The sequence below is a fragment of the Thamnophis elegans genome, chromosome 1 (assembly GCF_009769535.1).
Source record: "Thamnophis elegans isolate rThaEle1 chromosome 1, rThaEle1.pri, whole genome shotgun sequence".
NCBI classification, from domain to species: Eukaryota; Metazoa; Chordata; class Lepidosauria; order Squamata; family Colubridae; genus Thamnophis; species Thamnophis elegans.
The window spans coordinates 150,890,897-150,916,591 of record NC_045541.1 but is presented as its reverse complement, the minus strand read 5'-3'; the positions used below and the strand labels follow the sequence as shown (position 1 = coordinate 150,916,591).

Sequence of the window (25,695 nt, the reverse complement as noted above, 5' to 3'; positions counted from 1 at the left end):
CCTCATTATGGAACAAAGAAGGCTTTGCAGATTCAGCCCCAATTTCTACACTTACGAATGTATCTTCTTTTGGACATGTTGAGAAAGAAACTTGTATTTAGGATTTTGGAGGACTCTCTGTTGGTAAGTAAAGACACAACAGGAGAAAGCTGTGTGTTATAAATCTTTGTACCCACCCAACCCACTGCCTCAACTGCCCTTAGTTTTATTTTATGTTTTAAAAAAAGGTGGGGGGGGGCAGTTAGTATTTGAAAGCAAAGTGCTAGCCTCTAGCATTAATGTTTTTTAAAAAAAATGGGTCTCATAGTCATTGTTATAAAAACATGACTGCAGTCCAGGTCTTTGTTTAGAAGACTGTGCAGTGTGTTTACCTGAATTGAAAATGGGGGTATAAAATTGATAAAAACATAAAGGCACGGTAAGAAGTGATTGAGAAGAACTTCAGCTAATTGTTTTTGGATAAATGAGTGTTTTGCAATCAACCAAACTTGCCACACCAGTCACTTTGAGAATAGGCAGTCAACTCTGACAGATATTTTGTGAGAGTATCAATAAAATCATTTCAACAGTGCGCCACCACACACCAAAATGACCTGGAACGGACTAATAACTCATTCTAATCATTATAAGCAAGGATATGAAACAAATAAGGCTCATTCATATAATACAATTAAATTAGTTCAGATCAATGTGAGGCCTCTCTAGGTTGAACAGGCTGTTTGAGATTGTAGGCTTTCTGATCTAGTCTCAGAATTTTTGATTTTAAATGGTTTAAAGAGCCCCCCATCTCACATTAATGACTCTGGATGTCATACGAAGGTTAATGTATTCTGCTCCTTGAACATTAGGAAAGCTATTCAGCCAATTCTTTTCTTAGTCCTTAAACTTAAAATGTTGATGTCCAACAGCACATGAAACGGGATGTCTGAGTTTCTTACATACTGGCAATTTTTATAGATTGCTAGGATGCCCCACTTCTTGTTTTTATTAGTATTTTAATTTTACTGCCAGAATGAGAGAAAAATAAACAATTGGTGATGCGAATAGGTTTGGGGAAGTTTAATCCATGTTTTCCATTCATAGTTTCTTCTGCGCAGGGGTGGAGGAATCCAAAGGAAAACGGACATACTTTTTCGCGTAATATTAGGATTCTTCTGAAAGTATCTTGAAATATGTAATAGTAATTAAATGTCTTCTCTGTTCTAGGCTTTACTTTCTTCATTTTCTCCCGATGCTTGCATCTTTGATCTTGTAGCTATTTTTTATATTATCTATGATGCTGAAAAATGTATAGACATCTCTATTATGGAATATTTTCCTAGCAGCCATTTCAGGCATCCTTCAAGGTGTCAGAGGTATCATTAAATCTGAACATAGGTCCTCACATAATTTGAATAAATGGATCTCTCCCACCAATTAGTTTGTATGGATTGTATCACTACTGACTAGGAATGGGAGCAATGACTGACTATTTCTTTTTACAAATATATAGAAAACTATACCATGTTTCCCCGAAAGTAAGACAGGGTCTTATTTTCTTTTTACACACAAAATATGGCTTGGGCCTTATTATGAGGGGAGGGTTTATTGTTTTGGGGTTGCCGGGCGGCTGCTTTCTTGCGAGTGGGCTCCCAAAGAGCCGGGCACAGCCTCATGGGCGAATGGCTGTGTTGCGCTGTCTCAGCAGCGCAGTATAGCAGCCTTGAAGCGACCACACTCATGTGCAGCCATCCGACAAACCCCCTTTCCAGCTGGGCACAGCACCATTCACTGACCTAGGGGTATCGCCAAGCCGCATGAGCGCCTGTTCACTGCCGCCCGGCTCCCGCGGCTTGGCACCTTTGAAATGGCAGTAAGTGGCGCGCTGCACGCTGAAGGGGGGTGCGCAAATGGCTGTTCCGCTCTCACTCATGCGCCTGCCAGCCTCACAATGCATGGCCCAGCTCTCTCTGCAGAGCCAGGGCACCTCCGCTGTCATTGTTGCCGCCACCGCATGGCTTTTTTTGCAGCTTCCAAACCGAGTCTTCCGGCAGTGGCCACTCTGGGCGTATGCTCTATGGTTGTACACTCTGCCAGCAGCTGGCCCAGAACCATAGAGTGTATGCCCAGAGCAGCCATTGCTGGAAGACTCGGTTTGGAAGCCGCAAAAAAAGCCATGCGGCGGCAGCGGCAGCACTCTGGCTCTGTGGAGAGAGCTGGGCCATACATCGTGAGGCTGGCAAGCATGTGAGTGAGAGCAGAACAGCTGCTCGCGCAACCCCCCCTCCTAATAAGAGGTTTTATTATTTTTGAGGTGCAGGAGGCGGCGAGTGTGGTCACCTCATGGCTGTTGCTGTGTTGCAATATTTTTGGGGAGGTCTTATTTTCAGGGAAACGCTATAAACTCATCGTAGTACTCCATTTTGATATGAACATGCTTTGCAGAGCACAAGAAAGGAGTAAAAGTAGCTAACAAACATAATTAAGAGTAAGAGATAAGAAACAAAGGCAACATAGCTAAAGTTAGCTTATACTAAGTCCATTCATTGCATATCTCCGTATCCTTCTACCTTTACTTCCAGTAAACTGCATCATGTTTTCTCTTCATTTCTTTAAACTGCTCATCATTTTGAGGATATTATCAAATATACCCAACCTCAACTTTCTTGGACTTCTCTTTGTTTTGGTCCCTTCACTCTGTTTTCACTTAGTTGTCCTGTAATTTGATCTATTGTTTCTATAGGACTAAACGATCTCATTGTTCTTTAAACTGGTCAATTCTGTTTTCAGTCCACGTTCATTCATATCCATTCATTTGTAATTCTCTCTTCTAGTTTTATCACCTTAAATACTTCATTCCCATTGAATATTCTGTAATTCAAGCCTATTTACTTAATCATTTGTTTTCTCTAAACAAATACAGATGCAACAAGCTTTCTTTTCCCCTCAAGGAATGGTTGAAACGTGAAACTGTTTTGTATATGAACACTTTCCGTATTTTGCTTGTTGGCTTTTTAATCCGAATTCTGTCAGATTGTAGCTTCTTCCAATTGTCAGATATAGATGCAATCTTCATATACAGTAAATAAATTGTATTCCCATCCATATTTTAACATTTCTTGTTATATCTTTGCAGCCTCACCACTTTTTGACACTTGGACAATATTTGATATCTTTTTAATCGCTTTTTCTTTAACACTAATCTATGTTACAGCATTCATTTTCATTCCATTCTACAACATACTTTATTATTGTTCTGCCCATGTATATCTAAAGTACTCCTGCTAGCAGTTTCTCATTTTAGTTTCATTTCAAATAATTTCATCTCTTCTGTAGCCAGGCCTCATTTAGCGATGGCCCCAGTTAAAAACTGTTTGCAAATGCAATTATTTATGGTAGTAAACAGTAGTGAAAAAACAGTTTTCTGACAAATGTCCACATTTTTGTTCACATTTGTGCCCCCTGGCAACAATGCATGATTGAGAGTGAGGCTGGCGTTGCTGAATGAGAAGCCTTTATCTGAGTGAGAACACCAGCAACCAGAAATCTTTGCAATCTCTCTCGCTCTTTCAGTCATGTAGTTTGCTTAATGATTATTTTGCTGAAATGAATTGCAGCCATTAAACCATAAGATAGTGTATTTTTAATCCCATTTACTCTCCTGCAGGCCCAGTGGTGGGATTCAATTTTTTTTACTACTGGTTCTGTGGGCATGGCTTGGGGGGCATGGCAGGGCAAGTATACTGTAAAATCCCTATTTCCACCCCACTCCAGGGCAAGTATACTGTAAAATCCCCATACTCTCCCCACCCCACTAACCTGCTTTCCAGCTCTGTTCTCCTGTGCAGGGCAACAGAAGAAGACCTAGCCAATCAGCTGGGACTCGGGAGGCAGGGAATAGATGGGGGCGGAATCAGCCAGAGATAGTATTTGCCGATTCTCCGAACTACTCAAAATTTCTGCTACCGGTTCACCAGAACCGGTCAGAACTGGCTGACTACCTCCTCTGTGCAGGCCTTTCTACCAATGAAGTTATAAATGCCTAGAGTAGAACGTGTCAACCCCAGCTTATTTAAAAGGGGAAGAGAAAGAATTGGAAAGAAAACCCGAATAGGCAACTTTTATTATCAAAACAGAGTCCTCTCAAAGACCTCTGAAAACACAGGGGGCTTTCATACGATCAGTGGAGATTATATTGTGGAATTTAAAAAGTTTGGCTTCCATTTGAAATCGCTCTGGGATATGTTGCTTCTCTTCACAAATACACTAGGAGTTCTGACCCTATGACTCAAGCATAGGTTTATTTAAGACTTCCAGCATCGTCAGATAAGCACATCCTCATGTGGCTAAGATAGTATTACTTTTATAATCAGATGATTATCACAATACAAACAATACTGCTTTTATTGCCATATTGGCAGCATAACCAGAATATATTCTACATTCTTGTCATAAATTAGTATAATTTTTAAATAGATATGTATTTTGTTAGTTATATATTTATAAAAAAAGAAATCAGCACAATATAATGGAAAATATGGCACTAAGTCACCACAGGCAATAACTTAGATTTATAATACACAATTGCTGTAGCTCTCAATAATTCACCTGAACTGTGGATAAGATGATGGGCTTTATTTACCAAGCATGCTACTGAATCAACCCATTTTCTTGGCTTGTAGAAATGGATTGGGTTCACATCACAGAAAAATTAGAAAAAAATATGTTTAAAACTAATCAAATTTAGGCTGTGCAAATCCAGATATTATTTTTGACTGACTCAATTAATTTTATTGAGTGAAAAAAGTCTCAAGAGTGTAACTTTTATAATATTTGTTACTTCCATTTATCTAGTTTACAATAATCTGAGTAGTCTAAGAATGATGTTTTTAATAAGATAGCAGCGTAAATGTAGTTAAAAAAATAAAATCTAAAAAAGGAGAAATATATTTCTATTTCTCTCAGCACTAATTTCTTATTACTTTTTGCAAATAATCCCACACAAAATCACTGTAATTTTCAGAACGGTATATTTAATCTCTTGCTTTGCTTTGGTTTCTCTAAAATAGATCTGGCAAAAGAATATCTTTACAGAAATTAGCGGACAGTATCTTGGTTGGTTTCACTGGAACTATGTATATCTTTAATCAATGGTAGGGTTCATCATCTGTCTGGATTTTCTCATACATGTATTTCATACTGCAGGTAATACTTGTTTCTGTGAAGACATGAAAGACTATTCCTTGAACTTATAAACAGTATTGCAATATAAAGTATTTTAAAGATCATTTTAAGGTAGCATTATATTTATTTTGCTGAAATAAAGGCAATATTATTTTCTGATTCTTTAAAAAATATTTTTCAAGATGATATTGTACTTTTATTTATGTGGAGGAAGAAACAATTTTATTTTGATGAGTCTTCAGGAATCTGTTTGGCTTCGGCTTTCCCTTTCTCTAAGAGGATCAATTCAGTTCTTGCTGAAGATGAAACAATGGGCTCGGATGGTATATCACCCGAGGTTTCATTTTCTTCTTTCTCTTTGAATGATAAGGTTTCCTGAGCATCAAAGAAAGTTTCGTTTTTGTCTGTTGGACTTCCTTCACCCTTTCCTTCTTTTGAATCTGTTTCCTTTTCTTTGCCCGTTTCCTTGTTCTTTTTTGTTGGAGATGAAAAACCTAACTTGGGAAATTTAAACCATCCTGTTTTTTCAGTTTCTTTGGCAGTATCACTGTCTAATTTGGATGAATCATCAGGCTGAACTTTTTGTTGAGCTTCAGGTTTTGAATCTGATATTGTGTCATCTGTAGTGGGAGAAAACCCAACGCTTGGAAACCAAAGTTTAAATCTACCAGATCTCTTACTATCTTTTTCATCTGTGACCTCTTCTGTGCTACTTATAAATGTTGTTTCCTCTGTAGTTTCTATAGCAGATTTAGCTATCTCTATTGACTCAGAGTGACTCTCTGCAAATTCACTAGAAGACTGTATGTCAACTGTAAAGGATTTAAGTGTTGTCAGTGTTGCAGCAGATGATGTTCCTTCAACATATTCATAAATTAAATCCTTATCTTTATCAGATGGTTTCACTTCACTCAAACCAGCCTTTGGTGCTGCTTCTCCTGTATCTGAAAGTTGATGATCCTTATCCTCAAATATTTCACCCATACATTTTGTAGAAGATAACTTGACTGGTACATTTAAGCTCACGTGTGATTCCTGGATTTTCACTTTGAGAAGCGAAAATCCAAAGGCAGCAGTTTGAACGTCTGATGGAGAAATCTCAGATTCTTTGACTACTTGAGTGGAGAAAGATTCCTGTATTTCAGCAACATCACCACAGCCAAAGGTAGATTTACTTTCCATCTTTATTTCTTTACTTTTAGCAATTGATCCTTTAACCCGCACTGGTGCACTTGAACTAAATGGATCATTAGGCTGAAGTTTAATTTCAAGTGGTGCTCTTTGAATATCTGGCTCCTTCAGTGTTGTAATTTTAGCGATTGACTTTTGAACATTACCGTCCATAATCTCTATTTTCTCTTTAAGAAATTCAGCACTAAATTCCTTTGGCACTTGTTTATGCACATACACTGTTGTATCAACAAAAGAAGAGTCTGTAGATTGGAATTTACTTCCAATTTGTGGTCTCTGAATGGCAGGTTCAGACAATGTTGTAATTCTGACTTTTGATTTCTGAATATCATCTCCTTTCTCTTCAGGGAACATTGCCTTGAACTGCAATTGAGAAATATCATCATCAGCAGTATCCTTTATATCCATTGTCTCTTCTGAAGTCAGTTCTTCTCCTTCAGAAATTGTATGTGTGAACTTGAGCATTTTGAATTTGGGCATTTGGAAACTTTCTTCTGCATCTCCAGGTTTTTTTTCCTGAACTTGGATTTCTGATGTTTCTCCCTCCGGTCTAACTAATAACACCTCAGTCTGCACTTTTGACGAATCAACCTGAATTTCTACACCCTGAGATTTACTGCGCAAGTTGGCAAATTTTGGTATCTTGAATTTAGATCCTTTTGTTTTACTTGTTTTTTCTTTCTCTTCTGCTTTCACTTCACTTTCTTTAGGCAAATCTTTTTCAAAGCCCTCAACTGGGAAATCAATGATTTCAAAGTCTTCATCAGTGATTGAAACATCCATTTTAACTTTGGAAAGAGTAACGGCAGGCTCTTCTAAGTCAGATTCAATACCGGGAACAATGGCATTGCTCTTTGTGGTAGACCATCCAAACAAAGGCACACTGAATGTTGGCATTTTGAATATACTTTCTTTTCCCTGAGAATCCTTTTTGGGTGACTTCTTTTCAGTCCCCATTGCTTCAGGTTGTGTATCAAGGCTTTCTGGGTCTGTAATAGTAGCATCGATTTTCTTTCCCATAGTAATTTCAGTAGATGGTATCTCAGCCACTATCATAGTGTCTGGTATAACTTCTGGTTGCTGAATGGTCATCTCACTTTTAGAGATGCTGCTATCAATATCCATCTTTGGGATAGTGCCAATGAACTCAGTATGAGAACTTTGTCCTTCTGTGCCATCTTTAACTATATCAGCATACATTTTGGCCTCCAGGTCACTAGGTTTCCTGCCAATTTTTTCTGAGGACTGTAAAAAACTGCCTTCACCCACTTTGGTGGTAGACTGCTGTTCTTTCTGCACTCTAACATCCTCTTGAGGAAGCATGACTTTTTGTTCCGAGATGTTTTTTTCACTGTCAAGTTCCCTTGAGATGGTTACAACTTCAGGATATTTTACGTCAACTTGTAATTCAGTAACATGAGCTTCTCCAGTGATGTCTTCAGTTTCAGCATCACTTTTTTTTGGCTTTGAAGTTCGACCAAATGAAGGCATTTTGAATTTGGGCATTTTAAACCAACTCTGAGATTCCTCAGTCTGAATTTCTTCAGAAATTCCTTCATCACTTTTAACTTGTAAGAGCTGAGCTTTTTCACCAGGTTCATCAGATTCTGTAGTCATTTGAAACTGAGAGGCATCAGATTCCGGTTTTGATGAAGTGATTCCACTGCCTGACAGATCTGAAATTGCACTTTCTGACAGTTCTGAAATGCCAAACTTTGGCATTTTCAGTTTTGGCATCCTAAACTCCCCCTCTGTACCATCAGATTTCATACTTGCACTGTCCATATAAATGTCACCTTTGACCTCTGTTTCTAAACATGTCTGTTCAAATGCACTTTTTGTCATGGACACCTTGGGTAAGCTTATATCTGTATCTGTCTGTAATGTTTTGATTTCTTTGATTTCACCTTTCAGCATTTTTACACTTATTTCTGTTTCCTCTACGTTTCTTGTAGTAAAACTGCTTTCTATGTCAGGTATTTGCACCAAAGCTCCATCACCTTCAACTACTATATCTACCTCTGCTTTTGGTACCTTTGTCTTAGACAGTGAGATTTTGGGCATAATTAAATGAGGTCTTTTTACTTGACCTTTTTTGGTGGCTATGTCTACATTTCCATCAGTATGAACTCCTTGATCTTCTGAAATAGTTACTTTTGGTTCTGTGCCTGTATCATCTGATACTATGCCAAGATGAGATTCTTCCACAGGTTCTTTTATACTTGTTTTAAGGCTTGCTTCCTTTTTAGGGGACCAGCTCAATGATGGCAATTTGAATTTTGGCATTTTGAAATGTCCTTTTTCTTCTCCCTCTAAACTTCCTCTCTTAGTTATCTGTCCCTTAGCTTCTGGTTCCTTAGCTGCACCATGTAAATCCTGAGTGCTTATCTCTGACTGTGCGACAGAAATATCAACAGATGGTATGCCTACTGCTGCAGTCTTCACATCAGCTCTAATAATTTGGGACATTTTTATTTTCTGTTCCAAGACATCCTTTTTTTCACCAAGTACATCCGACTCCATTTCAAGTGTTGTAGCTTCCACTGCAATATCAATAATATCCATTGTTGTTTTCAGCTGGGGATCATCCACGTCCTTGAATAGGCCAATAGCAATATCTGGAACTTTTCCTTTAGAAAATGAGATCCCAGAGTTAGCCATTTGAAATGTTACCTTTTAATTTTCTTATATACAACTTTAATTTTAATTTCTGTTCCACTTACAAATATTTTAGTCTTTCTACTTTAATTCCCAATAGTCTCATTTTAGGAATCTAAATTCCTTTTACTGATCTATCATTAACATCATCTGGTTGTAACTCTCATTTTAAAAACTGTCATCAAGTGAAGAAACTAAGATTTTAGGTAAACATATTTCCATATCTACTGTAGAAGCTTTAATTGCTGGTCTAAAATGTTCTGTGCTTGTAACTTTAACTTTGGTCATTTAAATACTTTTTTATATCATTGTCAATTATTTATTTATCTAATGTTTCTTGTGAAATAACTTTTTCTTCCTTAAAAACAGACACTGTCATGTCATTATTCAGTGACAGCACACAGGTATTTCAGCTTTATAACCTTTCATTTTTGGAAAACTAGAATGAAGCCTTCTAATAGTTGTTTCCTCCATAATCAGTTTTAATTAAAAATTCTATTCTTTTGTTTAAACTGTAAATGAGGGAACTTCTCTGCTTGCATTAACTGCTGGCAATTTTTCAGCTTCAGGTTCATCAACTGGGATTTCAGATTATATGCTTTGGGATGGCCTGCTTCTATGGAAGGTAGGCAGACAGAGAGAGCTGTGTAACAATTTTCCTATTGGTAAGGAAAATTCCCAGTAAGGGCATTTGAACCTTTGAACTTACTATCCCACCACCAAGATCAAAAATCCTCCCCTGCACAATAATCTTACCTGAAGAAGCTTGTACTTCTACGTCAGGAGCTTGGAGTTCCACAGTGACTGGGACCCATGGAATTTTTACTTCAGGGGCTGCTATTCTGATGTCGCCCTCAAATTCATCTGCCTTAAGCTGGAGTTTTGTAGTGCTGAGCTCAACATTTGGAAGAGAAGTGTGAACATCAGGCATGCTGGCATCTGAATCTATTTTGGGGCCCTTGATATCAGATTTAGAGAATCCCATACTGGGCATCTTGAACTTTGGCATGTGTATTTTCATCCTGCCTTTCTCACGGCTACCTTCTGCTTCCTCCACTTTGCAGGCAGCCTCAGAATCAGGCAGTTCAGCTTTACCTTTGGGAAGGGAGAAGTCCGCCTCAACCTTTGGAAGGGAGATGCCTACTTCTGGTGTAGTGAACTTGGGGGGCTTGACACTAGGCAACTTCATCCCAGGGGCTTTGATATTGCCCTTCTCTTCAACTTCCACATCCAGGCTTGGGGCCTCCCTGTCCACTTTTGGAACAGTAATGTCAGCCTTGAGCTCTGAAGAGGGCAATGTGAATTCCATTTTAAGTCCTGTTTTGGGGAGGTCTCCTTCCATGGAAGGTATGGTGATTTCTCCCTCTGAAAAACCTTTTCCTTTGGGCCTTGAAATTCCAACTTGGGGCATTTGAAACTTGGGCATTTTGAATTTACCATCCCCACTTTCAAGTTGAACATCAGGCACATGCACAGCCATGGAGGAAGGAGGCTCAATTTCTGGGTGAGGAGATCTCACTTCCAAGGAACCTTGCCCGGTTGGAATTATTATTTCTGGGACAGAAATATCAATATCACACACAGATTTGCCCAGTTTCAGCTCAGGTTTGGCAGGACTGAGATCAGCTTCGGGAAGAGAAACGTCCACTTTAGGCATACTGACATCCACATCGATTTTGGGGCCCTTAATGTCGGGTTTGGAGAATCCCATCCTGGGCATCTTGAACTTTGGCTTGTGTATCTTCAGTCCTCCCCCATCGATGGTGCTTTCAGCCTCTGGAAATTTTACAACCGCTGCAGCATCAGGCACTTCAGCTTTTCCTTTGGGAAGGGTGATGTCAGTTTCAACCTTTGGCAAGGAGATCCCCACTTCTGGCCCTTTGAGTTTGGGGACCTTGACGCTAGGCATCTTCACTTCAGGCATTTTGATTTTTCCCTTATCTCCAATCTCCACTACCAAGCTAGGGGCATCTACCTCCACTTGGGGAAGCTTAAGATCAGTCTCAAGTTCTGCAGAGGGCAGTGAAACCTCTGCTTTCAATTCTGTCTTTGGCAGCTCTGCTTCCACAGAAGGTACGCTGATTTCTGCCTCTGGGATACCTTTTCCTTTGGGAAGTGAAATTCCAAATTTGGGTATATGGAACTTGGGCATTTGGAACTTCCTATCCCCTCTTTCCAGCTTAAGATCAGGGCCCTGCACAGAAACCTTTCCAGAAGGAGCCTCTACATCTACTTCAGGAGCTTTGAGTTCCAGGGTGGCCGAGCCTGTTGGAATCTTTACGTCTGGTGATGATATGGTAATATCTGCTCCCTTCAACTCTGGCTTCCCAACCTGGAGCTCAACTTCAGGACGAGAAACATCCACTTTAGGCATACTGACATCCACATCGATTTGCGGGCCCTTGATTTCTGGTTTAGAGAACCCCATGCTGGGCATCTTGAACTTTGGCATGTGTATCTTCCGTCCTGCCCCATCGATGGTGCCTTCAGCCTCTGGCAATTTTATGGCCGCTGCACCATCAGACACTTCAACTTTCCCTTTGGGAAGGGTAATGTCAGTTTCAACCTTTGGCAGGGTGACCCCTACTTCTGGCCCTTTGAGCTTCGGGACCTTGACACTAGGCATCTTCACTTCAGGCATTTTGATTTTGCCCTTATCTCCAATCTCCACGTCCAAGCAAGGGGCTTCTACCTCCACTTGTGGAAGGTTAAGATCGGTCTCAAGCTCTGCAGAGGGCAGTGACACTTCTGCTTTCAATTCTGTTTTTGGCAACTCTGTTTCCACAGAAGGTACACTGATTTCTGCCTCTGGGATATCTTTTCCTTTGGGAAGTGAAATTCCAAATTTGGGCATATGAAATTTGGGCATGTGGAACTTCCTATCCCCGCTTTCCAGCTTAAGATCGGGGCCCTGCACAGAAACCTTTCCAGAAGGAGCCTCTACATCTACTTCAGGAGCTTTGAGTTCCAGGGTGGCCGAGCCTGTTGGAATCTTTACATCTGGTGCTGATATGGTAATATCTGCTCTCTTCACCTCTGGCTTCTCAATGTGGAGCTCAGCTTCCGGAAGAGAAACGTCCACTTGAGGCATACCGATGTCAACATCGATTTTGGGGCCCTTGATTTCTGGTTTAGAGAACCCCATGCTGGGCATCTTGAACTTTGGCATGTGTATCTTCCGTCCTGCCCCATCGATGGTGCCTTCAGCCTCTGGCAATTTTATGGCTGCTGCACCATCAGACACTTCAACTTTCCCTTTGGGAAGGGTGATGTCAGTTTCAACCTTTGGCAGGGTGACCCCTACTTCTGGCCCGTTGAGCTTCGGGACCTTGACACTAGGCATCTTCACTTCAGGCATTTTGATTTTGCCCTTATCTCCAATCTCCACGTCCAAGCGAGGGGCTTCTACCTCCACTTGTGGAAGCTTAAGATCGGTCTCAAGCTCTGCAGAGGGCAGTGACACTTCTGCTTTCAATTCTGTTTTTGGCAACTCTGTTTCCACAGAAGGTACACTGATTTCTGCCTCTGGGATATCTTTTCCTTTGGGAAGTGAAATTCCAAATTTGGGCATATGAAATTTGGGCATGTGGAACTTCCTATCCCCGCTTTCCAGCTTAAGATCGGGGCCCTGCACAGAAACCTTTCCAGAAGGAGCCTCTACATCTACTTCAGGAGCTTTGAGTTCCAGGGTGGCCGAGCCTGTTGGAATCTTTACATCTGGTGCTGATATGGTAATATCTGCTCTCTTCACCTCTGGCTTCTCAATGTGGAGCTCAGCTTCCGGAAGAGAAACGTCCACTTGAGGCATACCGATGTCAACATCGATTTTGGGGCCCTTGATTTCTGGTTTAGAGAACCCCATGCTGGGCATCTTGAACTTTGGCATGTGTATCTTCCGTCCTGCCCCATCGATGGTGCCTTCAGCCTCTGGCAATTTTATGGCCGCTGCAACATCAGACACTTCAACTTTCCCTTTGGGAAGGGTAATGTCAGTTTCAACCTTTGGCAGGGTGACCCCTACTTCTGGCCCTTTGAGCTTCGGGACCTTGACACTAGGCATCTTCACTTCAGGCATTTTGATTTTGCCCTTATCTCCAATCTCCACGTCCAAGCAAGGGGCTTCTACCTCCACTTGTGGAAGCTTAAGATCGGTCTCAAGCTCTGCAGAGGGCAGTGACACTTCTGCTTTCAATTCTGTTTTTGGCAACTCTGTTTCCACAGAAGGTACGCTGATTTCTGCCTCTGGGACATCTTTTCCTTTGGGAAGTGAAATTCCAAATTTGGGCATATGAAACTTGGGCATGTGAAACTTCCTATCCCCGCTTTCCAGCTTAAGATCGGGGCCCTGCACAGAAATCTTTCCAGAAGGAGCCTCTACGTCTACTTCAGGAGCTTTGAGTTCCAGGGTGGCAGAGCCTGTTGGAATCTTTACATCTGGTGCTGATATGGTAATATCTGCTCCCTTCACCTCTGGCTTCTCAATGTGGAGCTCAGCTTCCGGAAGAGAAACGTCCACTTGAGGCATACCCATGTCAACATCAATTTTGGGGCCCTTGATTTCTGGTTTAGAGAACCCCATGCTGGGCATTTTGAACTTTGGCATGTGTATCTTCCGTCCTGCCCCATCGATGGTGCCTTCAGCCTCTGGCAATTTTACGGCCGCTGCACCATCAGACACTTCAACTTTCCCTTTGGGAAGGGTGATGTCAGTTTCAACCTTTGGCAGGGTGACCCCTACTTCTGGCCCTTTGAACTTCGGGACCTTGACACTAGGCATCTTTACTTCAGGCATTTTGATTTTGCCCTTATCTCCAATCTCCACGTCCAAGCGAGGGGCTTCTACCTCCACTTGTGGAAGCTTAAGATCGGTCTCAAGCTCTGCAGAGGGCAGTGACACTTCTGCTTTCAATTCTGTTTTTGGCAACTCTGTTTCCACAGAAGGTACACTGATTTCTGCCTCTGGGATATCTTTTCCTTTGGGAAGTGAAATTCCAAATTTGGGCATATGAAATTTGGGCATGTGGAACTTCCTATCCCCACTTTCCAGCTTAAGATCGGGGCCCTGCACAGAAACCTTTCCAGAAGGAGCCTCTACATCTACTTCAGGAGCTTTGAGTTCCAGGGTGGCCGAGCCTGTTGGAATCTTTACATCTGGTGCTGATATGGTAATATCTGCTCCCTTCACCTCTGGCTTCTCAATGTGGAGCTCAGCTTCCGGAAGAGAAACGTCCACTTGAGGCATACCGATGTCAACATCGATTTTGGGGCCCTTGATTTCTGGTTTAGAGAACCCCATGCTGGGCATCTTGAACTTTGGCATGTGTATCTTCCGTCCTGCCCCATCGATGGTGCTTTCAGCCTCTGGCAATTTTATTGCCGCTGTACCATCAGACACTTCAACTTTCCCTTTGGGAAGGGTGATGTCAGTCTCAACCTTTGGCAGGGTGACCCCTACTTCTGGCCCTTTGAGCTTCGGGACCTTGACACTAGGCATCTTTACTTCAGGCATTTTGATTTTGCCCTTATCTCCAATCTCCACGTCCAAGCAAGGGGCTTCTACCTCCACTTGTGGAAGCTTAAGATCGGTCTCAAGCTCTGCCGAGGGGAGTGTCACTTCTGCTTTCAATTCTTTCTTTGGTAGCTCTGCTTCCACAGAAGGTATGCTGATTTCTTCCTCAGGGATGCCTTTTCCTTTGGGCAGTGAAATTCCAAATTTGGGCATTCTGAATTTTGAAATTTTGAATGTAATATCCCCTCCTTCAGGCATAACATCAGGACCCTGCACAAAAACCTTTCTGGATGGAGTCTCTGTTTCTTCATCAGGAGCTTTAAATTCCTGGCTGGCTAAGCCCATTGGAATCTTTACTTCTGGGGCTGATATAGTAATATCTCCCTTTATCTCTGGTTTGTCAGCATGGAGGTCAGCTTCAGGAAGAGAAATGTCCACTTTAGGCATATTAATATCCACATCAACTTTGGGATCCTTGATGTTTGGTTTGGAGAATCCCATGGTAGGCATCTTGAACTTTGGCATGTGTATCTTAATCCCTCCACCTTCAATTGTGCTTTCAGTTTGTGGAAGTTTGATAGTTGCTGCATCATGAGGCAGTTCAATTTTTGTTTTTGTTAGTGAGATATCAGTGTCTACCTTTGGTACAGAGATCCCTACTTCTGGTGCTTCAAGTTTTGGTGCCTTGATGCTAGACATCTTTACCCCAGCAGTTTTGATGTTTCCCTTATCGCCAACTTCTATGTCCAGGCTTGGGACCACTACCTCCCCTTTTGGCAGTTTAATGTCAGCTTCAATTTCTGCTGAGGGTAGAGTGACTTCTGCTTTTAGTCCTGTTTTGTGGAGATCAGTTTCCACAGAAGGTACACTGATTTCTGCCTCTGGGACACCTTTCCCTTTAGGCAGTGAAATTCCAAATTTGGGCATTGAAAATTTGGGCATTTTGAACTTGCTATCTGTACTCTCCATTTCAACCTTGGGGTCTTTCACAGTCATCTTGCTGGAAGGCACCTCTATTTCGAAGTCAATTGGTTTTATTTCCACAGACGTTTGCCCCATTGGAATTTTTGTGTCAGTGGAAGAAATCATGTCGCCTGTAGGTTTGCCTACTTGCAACTTACTTTTGGTAGCTTGGAGCTCAGCTTCAGGAAGAGTAATGTCCATTTTAGGCATACTGACATCTACATCGACTTTGGGGCCTTTGATGTCTGGTTTGGAGGATCCCATACTGGGCATCTTGAAATGGGGCATGTGTATCTTCAGCCCTTCTCCTTCAATGGTGCCTTCAGCCTCTGGCAATTTTATGGATGCTGAACCATCAGACACTTCGGCTTTTCCTTTGGGAAGGGAGATATCCGCTTCAACTTTTGGTAGGGAGATCCCTACTTCTGGCCCTTTGAGCTTTGGGACCTTGATACTAGGCATCTTCAATCCAGGCATTTTGATTTTGCCCTCATCTCCAACCTCCATATCCACTCTGGGGTCCACTACTTCCACATCTGGGACTTTAATGCCAGTTTGTAAACCTACAGAGGGCAATGTGACTTCCCTTTTCAGTTCTGTTTTGGTGAGGTCCACATCCACAGATGATACAGTGTCTTCTTCGTCTGGGACACCTTTCCCTTGGGACACTGAAATTCCAAACTTGGGCATATGGAACCTGGGAATTTTAAATGTAGTATCTCCATTTTCGAATGTAATCTCTGGCTGCGGCAAAGCCAGAGGCATTTTAATTTTGCTCTTCTCCCCAATTCCCATTTCTAGAGTGGGGGTCTGTGCCTCCATTTTTGGCAACTTAATGTCAGCTTCAAGCACTGCAGATGGAATTGTGACCTCTAATCCACTTTGGGGGATGATTGCTTCAATGGATGGTACAGTGATTTCTACTTCTGGGTCATCTTTCCCTTTGTGCAGTGATGTTCCAAATTGTGGAACCTGGAACTTGGGCATTTGGAACTTCCTATCCCCGCTTTCCAGCTTAAGATCGGGGCCCTGCACAGAAACCTTTCTAGAAGGAGCCTCTACGTCTACTTTGGGAGCTTTGAGTTCCAGTTTACCTGACCCCATTGGAATCTTTACGTCTGGTGCTGATATGGTCATATCACCTTTCGTCACCTCCGGCTTCGCAAGGTGGAGCTCAGCTTCAGGAAGGGAAACGTCCACTTTAGGCATACTGGCATCCACATCGATTTTGGGGCCCTTGATGTCTGGTTTAGAGAATCCCATGCTGGGCATCTTGAATTTTGGCTTGTGTATCTTCAGTCCTCCCCCATCGATGGTGCCTTCAGCCTCTGGCAATTTTATGGCTGCTGTACCAACAGAAACTTCAACTTTCCCTTTGGGAAGGGTGATATCAGTCTCAATCCTTGGCAGGGTGCCCCCTGCTTCTGGCCCTTTGAGCTTCGGGACCTTGACACTAGGCAGCTTCACTTCAGGCATTTTGATTTTGCCCTTATCTCCAATCTCCACGTCCAAGCGAGGGGCATCTACCTCCACTTGTGGAAGCTTAAGATCGGTCTCAATCTCTGCAGTGGGCAGTGAAACTTCTGCTTTCAATTCTGTCTTTGGCAGCTCTGCTTCCAAAGAAGGTACGCTCATTTCTGCCTCCGGGATACCTTTTCCTTTGGGATGTGAAATTCCAAATTTGGGCATATGGAACTTGGGCATTTGGAACTTCCTATCCCCGCTTTCCAGCTTAAGATCGGGGCCCTGCGCAGAAACCTTTCCAGAAGGAGCCTCTATGTCTACTTCAGGAGCTTTGAGTTCCAGGCTGGCTGAGTCTGTTGGAAACTTTATGTCTGGTGCTGATATGGTAATATCTGCTCCCTTCACCTCTGGCTTCTCAACATGGAGCTCAACCTCAGGATGAGAAACGTCCACTTTAGGCATACTGACATCCACATCGATTTGGGGGCCCTTTATGTCTGGTTTAGAGAATCCCATGCTGGGCATCTTAAACTTTGGCATGTGTATTTTCCGTCCTGTCCCATCGATTGTGCCTTCAGCCTCTGGCAATTTTACTGCCACTGCACCATCAGACACTTCAACTTTCCCTTTGGGAAGGGTGATGTCAGTCTCAACCTTTGGCAGGGTGACCCCTACTTCTGGCCCTTTGAGCTTTGGGACCTTGACACTAGGCATCTTCACTTCAGGCATTTTGATTTTGCCCTTATCTCCAATATCCATGTCCAAGCGAGGGGCATCTACCTCCACTTGTGGAAGCTTAAGATCAGTCTCAAGCTCTACAGAGGGCAGTGACACTTCTGCTTTCAATTCTGTTTTTGGCAACTCTGCTTCCACAGAAGGTACACTGATTTCTGCCTCTGGGATACCTTTACCTTTGGGAAGTGAAATTCCAAATTTGGGCATATGGAACTTGGGCATGTGGAACTTCCTATCCCCGCTTTCCAGCTTAAGATCGGGGCCCTGCACAGAAACCTTTCCAGAAGGAGCCTCTACGTCTACTTCGGGAGCTTTGAGTTCTAGTTTACCTGACCCCATTGGAATCTTTACATCTGGTGCTGATATGGTCATATCACCTTTCGTCACCTCCGGTTTCGCAAGGTGGAGCTCAGCTTCCGGAAGCGAAACGTCCACTTTAGGCATACTGGCATCCACATCGATTTTGGGGCCCTTGATGTCTGGTTTAGAGAATCCCATGCTGGGCATCTTGAATTTTGGCTTGTGCATCTTCAGTCCTCCCCCATCGATGGTGCCTTCAGCCTCTGGCAATTTTATGGCTGCTGTACCAACAGAAACTTCAACTTTCCCTTTGGGAAGGGTGATATCAGTCTCAATCTTTGGCTGGGTGCCCCCTGCTTCTGGCCCTTTGAGCTTCGGGACCTTGACACTAGGCAGCTTCACTTCAGGCATTTTGATTTTGCCCTTATCTCCAATATCCATGTCTAAGCGAGGGGCATCTACCTCCACTTGTGGAAGCTTAAGATCGGTCTCAATCTCTGCAGTGGGCAGTGAAACTTCTGCTTTCAATTCTGTCTTTGGCAGCTCTGCTTCCAAAGAAGGTACGCTCATTTCTGCCTCCGGGATACCTTTTCCTTTGGGATGTGAAATTCCAAATTTGGGCATATGGAACTTGGGCATTTGGAACTTCCTATCCCCGCTTTCCAGCTTAAGATCGGGGCCCTGCGCAGAAACTTTTCCAGAGGGAGCCTCTACGTCTACTTCGGGAGCTTTGAGTTCCAGGGTGGCCGAGCCTGTTGGAATCTTTACATCTGGTGCTGATATGGTAATATCTGCTCCTTTCACCTCTGGCTTCTCAATGTGGAGCTCAGCTTCCGGAAGAGAAACGTCCACTTGAGGCATACCGATGTCAACATCGATTTTGGGGCCCTTGATTTCTGGTTTAGAGAACCCCATGCTGGGCATCTTGAACTTTGGCATGTGTATATTCCGTCCTGCCCCATCAATGGTGCCTTCAGCCTCTGGCAATTTTACAGCAGCTGCACCATCAGACACTTCAACTCTCCCTTTGGGAAGGGTGATGTCAGTTTCAACCTTTGGCAGGGTGACCCCTACTTCTGGCCCTTTGAGCTTCGGGACCTTGACACTAGGCAGCTTCACTTCAGGCATTTTGATTTTGCCCTTATCTCCTATATCCATGTCTAAGCGAGGGGCTTCTACCTCCACTTGTGGAAGCTTAAGATCGGTCTCAATCTCTGCAGTGGGCAGTGAAAGTTCTGCTTTCAATTCTGTCTTTGGCAGCTCTGCTTCCAAAGAAGGTACGCTCATTTCTGCCTCCGGGATACCTTTTCCTTTGGGATGTGAAATTCCAAATTTGGGCATATGGAACTTGGGCATTTGGAACTTCCTATCCCCGCTTTCCAGCTTAAGATCGGGGCCCTGCGCAGAAACTTTTCCAGAGGGAGCCTCTACGTCTACTTCGGGAGCTTTGAGTTCCAGGGTGGCAGAGCCTGTTGGAATCTTTACATCTGGTGCTGATATGGTAATATCTGCTCCCTTCACCTCTGGCTTCTCAATGTGGAGCTCAGCTTCCGGAAGAGAAACGTCCACTTGAGGCATACCAATGTCAACATCGATTTTGGGGCCCTTGATTTCTGGTTTAGAGAACCCCATGCTGGGCATCTTGAACTTTGGCATGTGTATCTTCCGTCCTGCCCCATCAGTGGTGCCTTCAGCCTCTGGCAATTTTACAGCAGCTGCACCATCAGACACTTCAACTCTCCCTTTGGGAAGGGTGATGTCAGTTTCAACCTTTGGCAGGGTGACCCCTACTTCTGGCCCTTTGAGCTTCGGGACCTTGACACTAGGCATCTTTACTTCAGGCATTTTGATTTTGCCCTTATCTCCTATATCCATGTCTAAGCGAGGGGCTTCTACCTCCACTTGTGGAAGCTTAAGATCGGTCTCAATCTCTGCAGTGGGCAGTGAAACTTCTCCTTTCAATTCTGTCTTTGGCAGCTCTGCTTCCACAGAAGGTACGCTGATTTCTGCCTCCGGGATACCTTTTCCTTTGGGAAGTGAAATTCCAAATTTGGGCATATGGAACTTGGGCATTTGGAACTTCCTATCCCCGCTTTCCAGCTTAAGATCGGGGCCCTGCACAGAAACCTTTCCAGAAGGAGCCTCTATGTCTACTTCAGGAGCTTTGAGTTCCAGGCTGGCTGAGTCTGTTGGAAACTTTATGTCTGGTGCTGATATGGTAATATCTGCTCCCTTCACCTCTGGCTTCTCAACATGGAGCTCAACCTCAGGATGAGAAACGTCCACTTTAGGCATACTGACATCCACATCGATTTGGGGGCCCTTTATGTCTGGTTTAGAGAATCCCATGCTGGGCATCTTAAACTTTGGCATGTGTATTTTCCGTCCTGTCCCATCGATGGTGCCTTCAGCCTCTGGCAATTTTACTGCCACTGCACCATCAGACACTTCAACTTTCCCTTTGGGAAGGGTGATGTCAGTCTCAACCTTTGGCAGGGTGACCCCTACTTCTGGCCCTTTGAGCTTTGGGACCTTGACACTAGGCATCTTCACTTCAGGCATTTTGATTTTGCCCTTATCTCCAATATCCATGTCCAAGCGAGGGGCATCTACCTCCACTTGTGGAAGCTTAAGATCAGTCTCAAGCTCTACAGAGGGCAGTGACACTTCTGCTTTCAATTCTGTTTTTGGCAACTCTGCTTCCACAGAAGGTACACTGATTTCTGCCTCTGGGATACCTTTACCTTTGGGAAGTGAAATTCCAAATTTGGGCATATGGAACTTGGGCATGTGGAACTTCCTATCCCCGCTTTCCAGCTTAAGATCGGGGCCCTGCACAGAAACCTTTCCAGAAGGAGCCTCTACGTCTACTTCGGGAGCTTTGAGTTCTAGTTTACCTGACCCCATTGGAATCTTTACGTCTGGTGCTGATATGGTCATATCACCTTTCGTCACCTCCGGCTTCGCAAGGTGGAGCTCAGCTTCCGGAAGCGAAACGTCCACTTTAGGCATACTGGCATCCACATCGATTTTGGGGCCCTTGATGTCTGGTTTAGAGAATCCCATGCTGGGCATCTTGAATTTTGGCTTGTGTATCTTCAGTCCTCCCCCATCGATGGTGCCTTCAGCCTCTGGCAATTTTATGGCTGCTGTACCAACAGAAACTTCAACTTTCCCTTTGGGAAGGGTGATATCAGTCTCAATCTTTGGCTGGGTGCCCCCTGCTTCTGGCCCTTTGAGCTTCGGGACCTTGACACTAGGCAGCTTCACTTCAGGCATTTTGATTTTGCCCTTATCTCCAATATCCATGTCTAAGCGAGGGGCATCTACCTCCACTTGTGGAAGCTTAAGATCGGTCTCAATCTCTGCAGTGGGCAGTGAAACTTCTGCTTTCAATTCTGTCTTTGGCAGCTCTGCTTCCAAAGAAGGTACGCTCATTTCTGCCTCCGGGATACCTTTTCCTTTGGGATGTGAAATTCCAAATTTGGGCATATGGAACTTGGGCATTTGGAACTTCCTATCCCCGCTTTCCAGCTTAAGATCGGGGCCCTGCGCAGAAACTTTTCCAGAGGGAGCCTCTACGTCTACTTCGGGAGCTTTGAGTTCCAGGGTGGCCGAGCCTGTTGGAATCTTTACATCTGGTGCTGATATGGTAATATCTGCTCCCTTCCCCTCTGGCTTCTCAATGTGGAGCTCAGCTTCCGGAAGAGAAACGTCCACTTGAGGCATACCGATGTCAACATCGATTTTGGGGCCCTTGATTTCTGGTTTAGAGAACCCCATGCTGGGCATCTTGAACTTTGGCATGTGTATCTTCCGTCCTGCCCCATCAATGGTGCCTTCAGCCTCTGGCAATTTTACAGCAGCTGCACCATCAGACACTTCAACTCTCCCTTTGGGAAGGGTGATGTCAGTTTCAACCTTTGGCAGGGTGACCCCTACTTCTGGCCCTTTGAGCTTCGGGACCTTGACACTAGGCAGCTTCACTTCAGGCATTTTGATTTTGCCCTTATCTCCTATATCCATGTCTAAGCGAGGGGCATCTACCTCCACTTGTGGAAGCTTAAGATCAGTCTCAATCTCTGCCGTGGGCAGTGAAACTTCTGCTTTCAATTCTGTCTTTGGCAGCTCTGCTTCCAAAGAAGGTACGCTCATTTCTGCCTCCGGGATACCTTTTCCTTTGGGATGTGAAATTCCAAATTTGGGCATATGGAACTTGGGCATTTGGAACTTCCTATCCCCGCTTTCCAGCTTAAGATCGGGGCCCTGCGCAGAAACTTTTCCAGAGGGAGCCTCTACGTCTACTTCGGGAGCTTTGAGTTCCAGTGTGGCCGAGCCTGTTGGAATCTTTACATCTGGTGCTGATATGGTAATATCTGCTCCCTTCACCTCTGGCTTCTCAATGTGGAGCTCAGCTTCCGGAAGAGAAACGTCCACTTGAGGCATACCAATGTCAACATCGATTTTGGGGCCCTTGATTTCTGGTTTAGAGAACCCCATGCTGGGCATCTTGAACTTTGGCATGTGTATCTTCCGTCCTGCCCCATCAATGGTGCCTTCAGCCTCTGGCAATTTTACAGCAGCTGCACCATCAGACACTTCAACTCTCCCTTTGGGAAGGGTGATGTCAGTTTCAACCTTTGGCAGGGTGACCCCTACTTCTGGCCCTTTGAGCTTCGGGACCTTGACACTAGGCAGCTTCACTTCAGGCATTTTGATTTTGCCCTTATCTCCTATATCCATGTCTAAGCGAGGGGCATCTACCTCCACTTGTGGAAGCTTAAGATCGGTCTCAATCTCTGCAGTGGGCAGTGAAACTTCTGCTTTCAATTCTGTCTTTGGCAGCTCTGCTTCCAAAGAAGGTACGCTCATTTCTACCTCCGGGATACCTTTTCCTTTGGGATGTGAAATTCCAAATTTGGGCATATGGAACTTGGGCATTTGGAACTTCCTATCCCCGCTTTCCAGCTTAAGATCGGGACCCTGCGCAGAAACTTTTCCAGAGGGAGCCTCTACGTCTACTTCGGGAGCTTTGAGTTCCAGGGTGGCCGAGCCTGTTGGAATCTTTACATCTGGTGCTGATATGGTAATATCTGCTCCCTTCACCTCTGGCTTCTCAATGTGGAGCTCAGCTTCCGGAAGAGAAACGTCCACTTGAGGCATACCGATGTCAACATCGATTTTGGGGCCCTTGATTTCTGGTTTAGAGAACCCCATGCTGGGCATCTTGAACTTTGGCATGTGCATCTTCCGTCCTGCCCCATCAATGGTGCCTTCAGCCTCTGGCAATTTTACAGCAGCTGCACCATCAGACACTTCAACTCTCCCTTTGGGAAGGGTGATGTCAGTTTCAACCTTTGGCAGGGTGACCCCTACTTCTGGCCCTTTGAGCTTCGGGACCTTGACACTAGGCATCTTTACTTCAGGCATTTTGATTTTGCCCTTATCTCCTATATCCATGTCTAAGCGAGGGGCTTCTACCTCCACTTGTGGAAGCTTAAGATCAGTCTCAATCTCTGCAGTGGGCAGTGAAACTTCTCCTTTCAATTCTGTCTTTGGCAGCTCTGCTTCCACAGAAGGTACGCTGATTTCTGCCTCCGGGATACCTTTTCCTTTGGGAAGTGAAATTCCAAATTTGGGCATATGGAACTTGGGCATTTGGAACTTCCTATCCCCGCTTTCCAACTTAAGATCGGGGTCCTGCACAGAAACCTTTCCAGAGGGAGCCTCTACGTCTACTTCGGGAGCTTTGAGTTCCAGGCTGGCTGAGTCTGTTGGAAACTTTACGTCTGGTGCTGATATGGTAATATCTCCTCCCTTCACCTCTGGCTTCTCAATGTGGAGCTCAACCTCAGGACAAGAAACGTCCACTTTAGGCATACTGACATCCACATCGATTTGGGGGCCCTTGATGTCTGGTTTAGAGAACCCCATGCTGGGCATCTTGAACTTTGGCATATGTATTTTCCGTCCTGCCCCATCGATGGTGCCTTCAGCCTCTGGCAATTTTATGGCCGCTGCATCATCAGACACTTCAACTTTCCCTTTGGGAAGGGTGATGTCAGTCTCAACCTTTGGCAGGGAGATCCCTTCGTCTGGTGTTTTAAGTTTGGCGACCTTGACGGTAGGCATCTTTACTGCAGGCATTTTGATTTTGCCCTTCTCCCCTATCTTCACATCCAGAGTTGGGGCCTCTATCTCCATTTCTGTCAGCTTATTGTCAGCTTCAATCTCTGCAGTTTTCAGTTCCGTTTTCAGTCCAGTTTTGGGGAAGTCTGCTTCCATGGAAGATATGGAAAGTTCTCCCTGTGGAATATCTTTCTGTTTGGGAAGTGATATCTCAAACCTAGGCATTTGTAATTTTAACATTTTGAACCTAGTTTCGTCATCTTCCAGTGTAATGGCTGAGCCATCTGTACAAATTTCATCCGATATAATATTTGTTTTCAATTCCAAAATTTCCTGGCCTGCTGTTGCCTTTATGTCAAATTCTGAGATTTTTATATCAGCAGTAATTTCCCCCATCTTAAGTTCAGGTTTGGTATCCTTATGGTCAACTTTGGGAAGGGAGAAATCCATTTTAGGCATTTTGATGTCCATCTCAGCTTTGCGAGCTTCAGTTTGTGGTAATGCATACTTGGTAGCAATATTTGTTTCTTTTTCTTTTTCCTCTTTCTGATATTGGGTTTCAATTTGTACTTTTGAATCTTTTTGCTTTTTTTTCCTCGTTTTTGGAATTTTTTGTGAAACTTTGATCTGAGAGTCTGTAATGTCTTTTGTTTGAATTACTGCTGTTTTCATCTGTGTTGTTGTAACCGTAGGTTCTTGTTTTGTAAATTCTATATTGGATTTTAATTTCTTCTCTTTGGATTTTGTAATAGTCAGCTCAACATCAGGGTATTTTCTTGTATGTTGTGGAAGTGGAAATACTGTGTCTGACACACCTCTTTTTGGCTCTTTTTCTTTTGATTTTCTGTCTACATCTAATGAAGTATACTCTTTTGTCGTTACCTCTGAGAGTTCCACAGCAGTAGCAGTCTCATATTCTTTGAATGGATTTATTTCATATGGTTCTTGTTTACTTTTGTGCATCTTAAATCCAATAGTTGGAAACTTTAGTTTCTTTTGACTTTGCTTTTTAACTTTCCCATGAATTTCTTCTGGCTGGAATTCTGTATCTGTGCTTGTAGGAGAAACATCTGGAATTCCATGTTCATATGCATCTGATGTACTTCGAGATCTTCTGGGCCCCAAAATCTTCTTTCCCTTAATTGACTGGAATTTTGGCCACGAGAGTCTATCCTTTTTGGTTCTTTTTGGTCTTCCCACTCTTTGTTTTACAATTAAGTTTGCTTTATCTTCCTCTGAGATTGTCTTCTCAGATATTTCCATTGTATCCATTCCCTGGGGAGAAAAATTCTAAAATGAATATGTTTGTTTAGGAAAAATGCATATGGAGTATTATTTATATCATTTTATTTTTTAATTATAAGGATTATAGTATACCATAATCAACTCCCCAAATATATAATTTGAATTAAAATAAATACCATTTGTGCAAACAATTATGGGATCAGGAATAATATATATATATATATATATATATATATATATATATATATATATATATATATATATATATATATATATATATAATGTTGTATTTGTGCTGATATATGATGTATGTATGTATGTATGTGTGTGTATATATG

At 43.3% G+C, this 25,695-nt stretch overlaps 1 protein-coding gene across 1 annotated transcript in view; it reads right to left on the bottom strand.

Annotated features, from left to right (window-relative positions):
• Window positions 1–4,219: 4,219 nt before the first annotated feature.
• The window catches only part of LOC116520715 (neuroblast differentiation-associated protein AHNAK-like), a 28,421-nt gene continuing 6,945 nt past the window's right edge, over window positions 4,220–25,695 (bottom strand). Inside the window, exons 6-7 of the mRNA XM_032235032.1 lie at window positions 9,769–25,387; window positions 4,220–8,984 (exon numbers count right to left, since the gene is read on the bottom strand). Of these exons, the coding sequence (XP_032090923.1) occupies window positions 5,386–8,984; window positions 9,769–25,387 (19,218 nt within the window). The 3' untranslated portion in view covers window positions 4,220–5,385. The remainder of the gene's footprint in view (window positions 8,985–9,768; window positions 25,388–25,695) is intronic.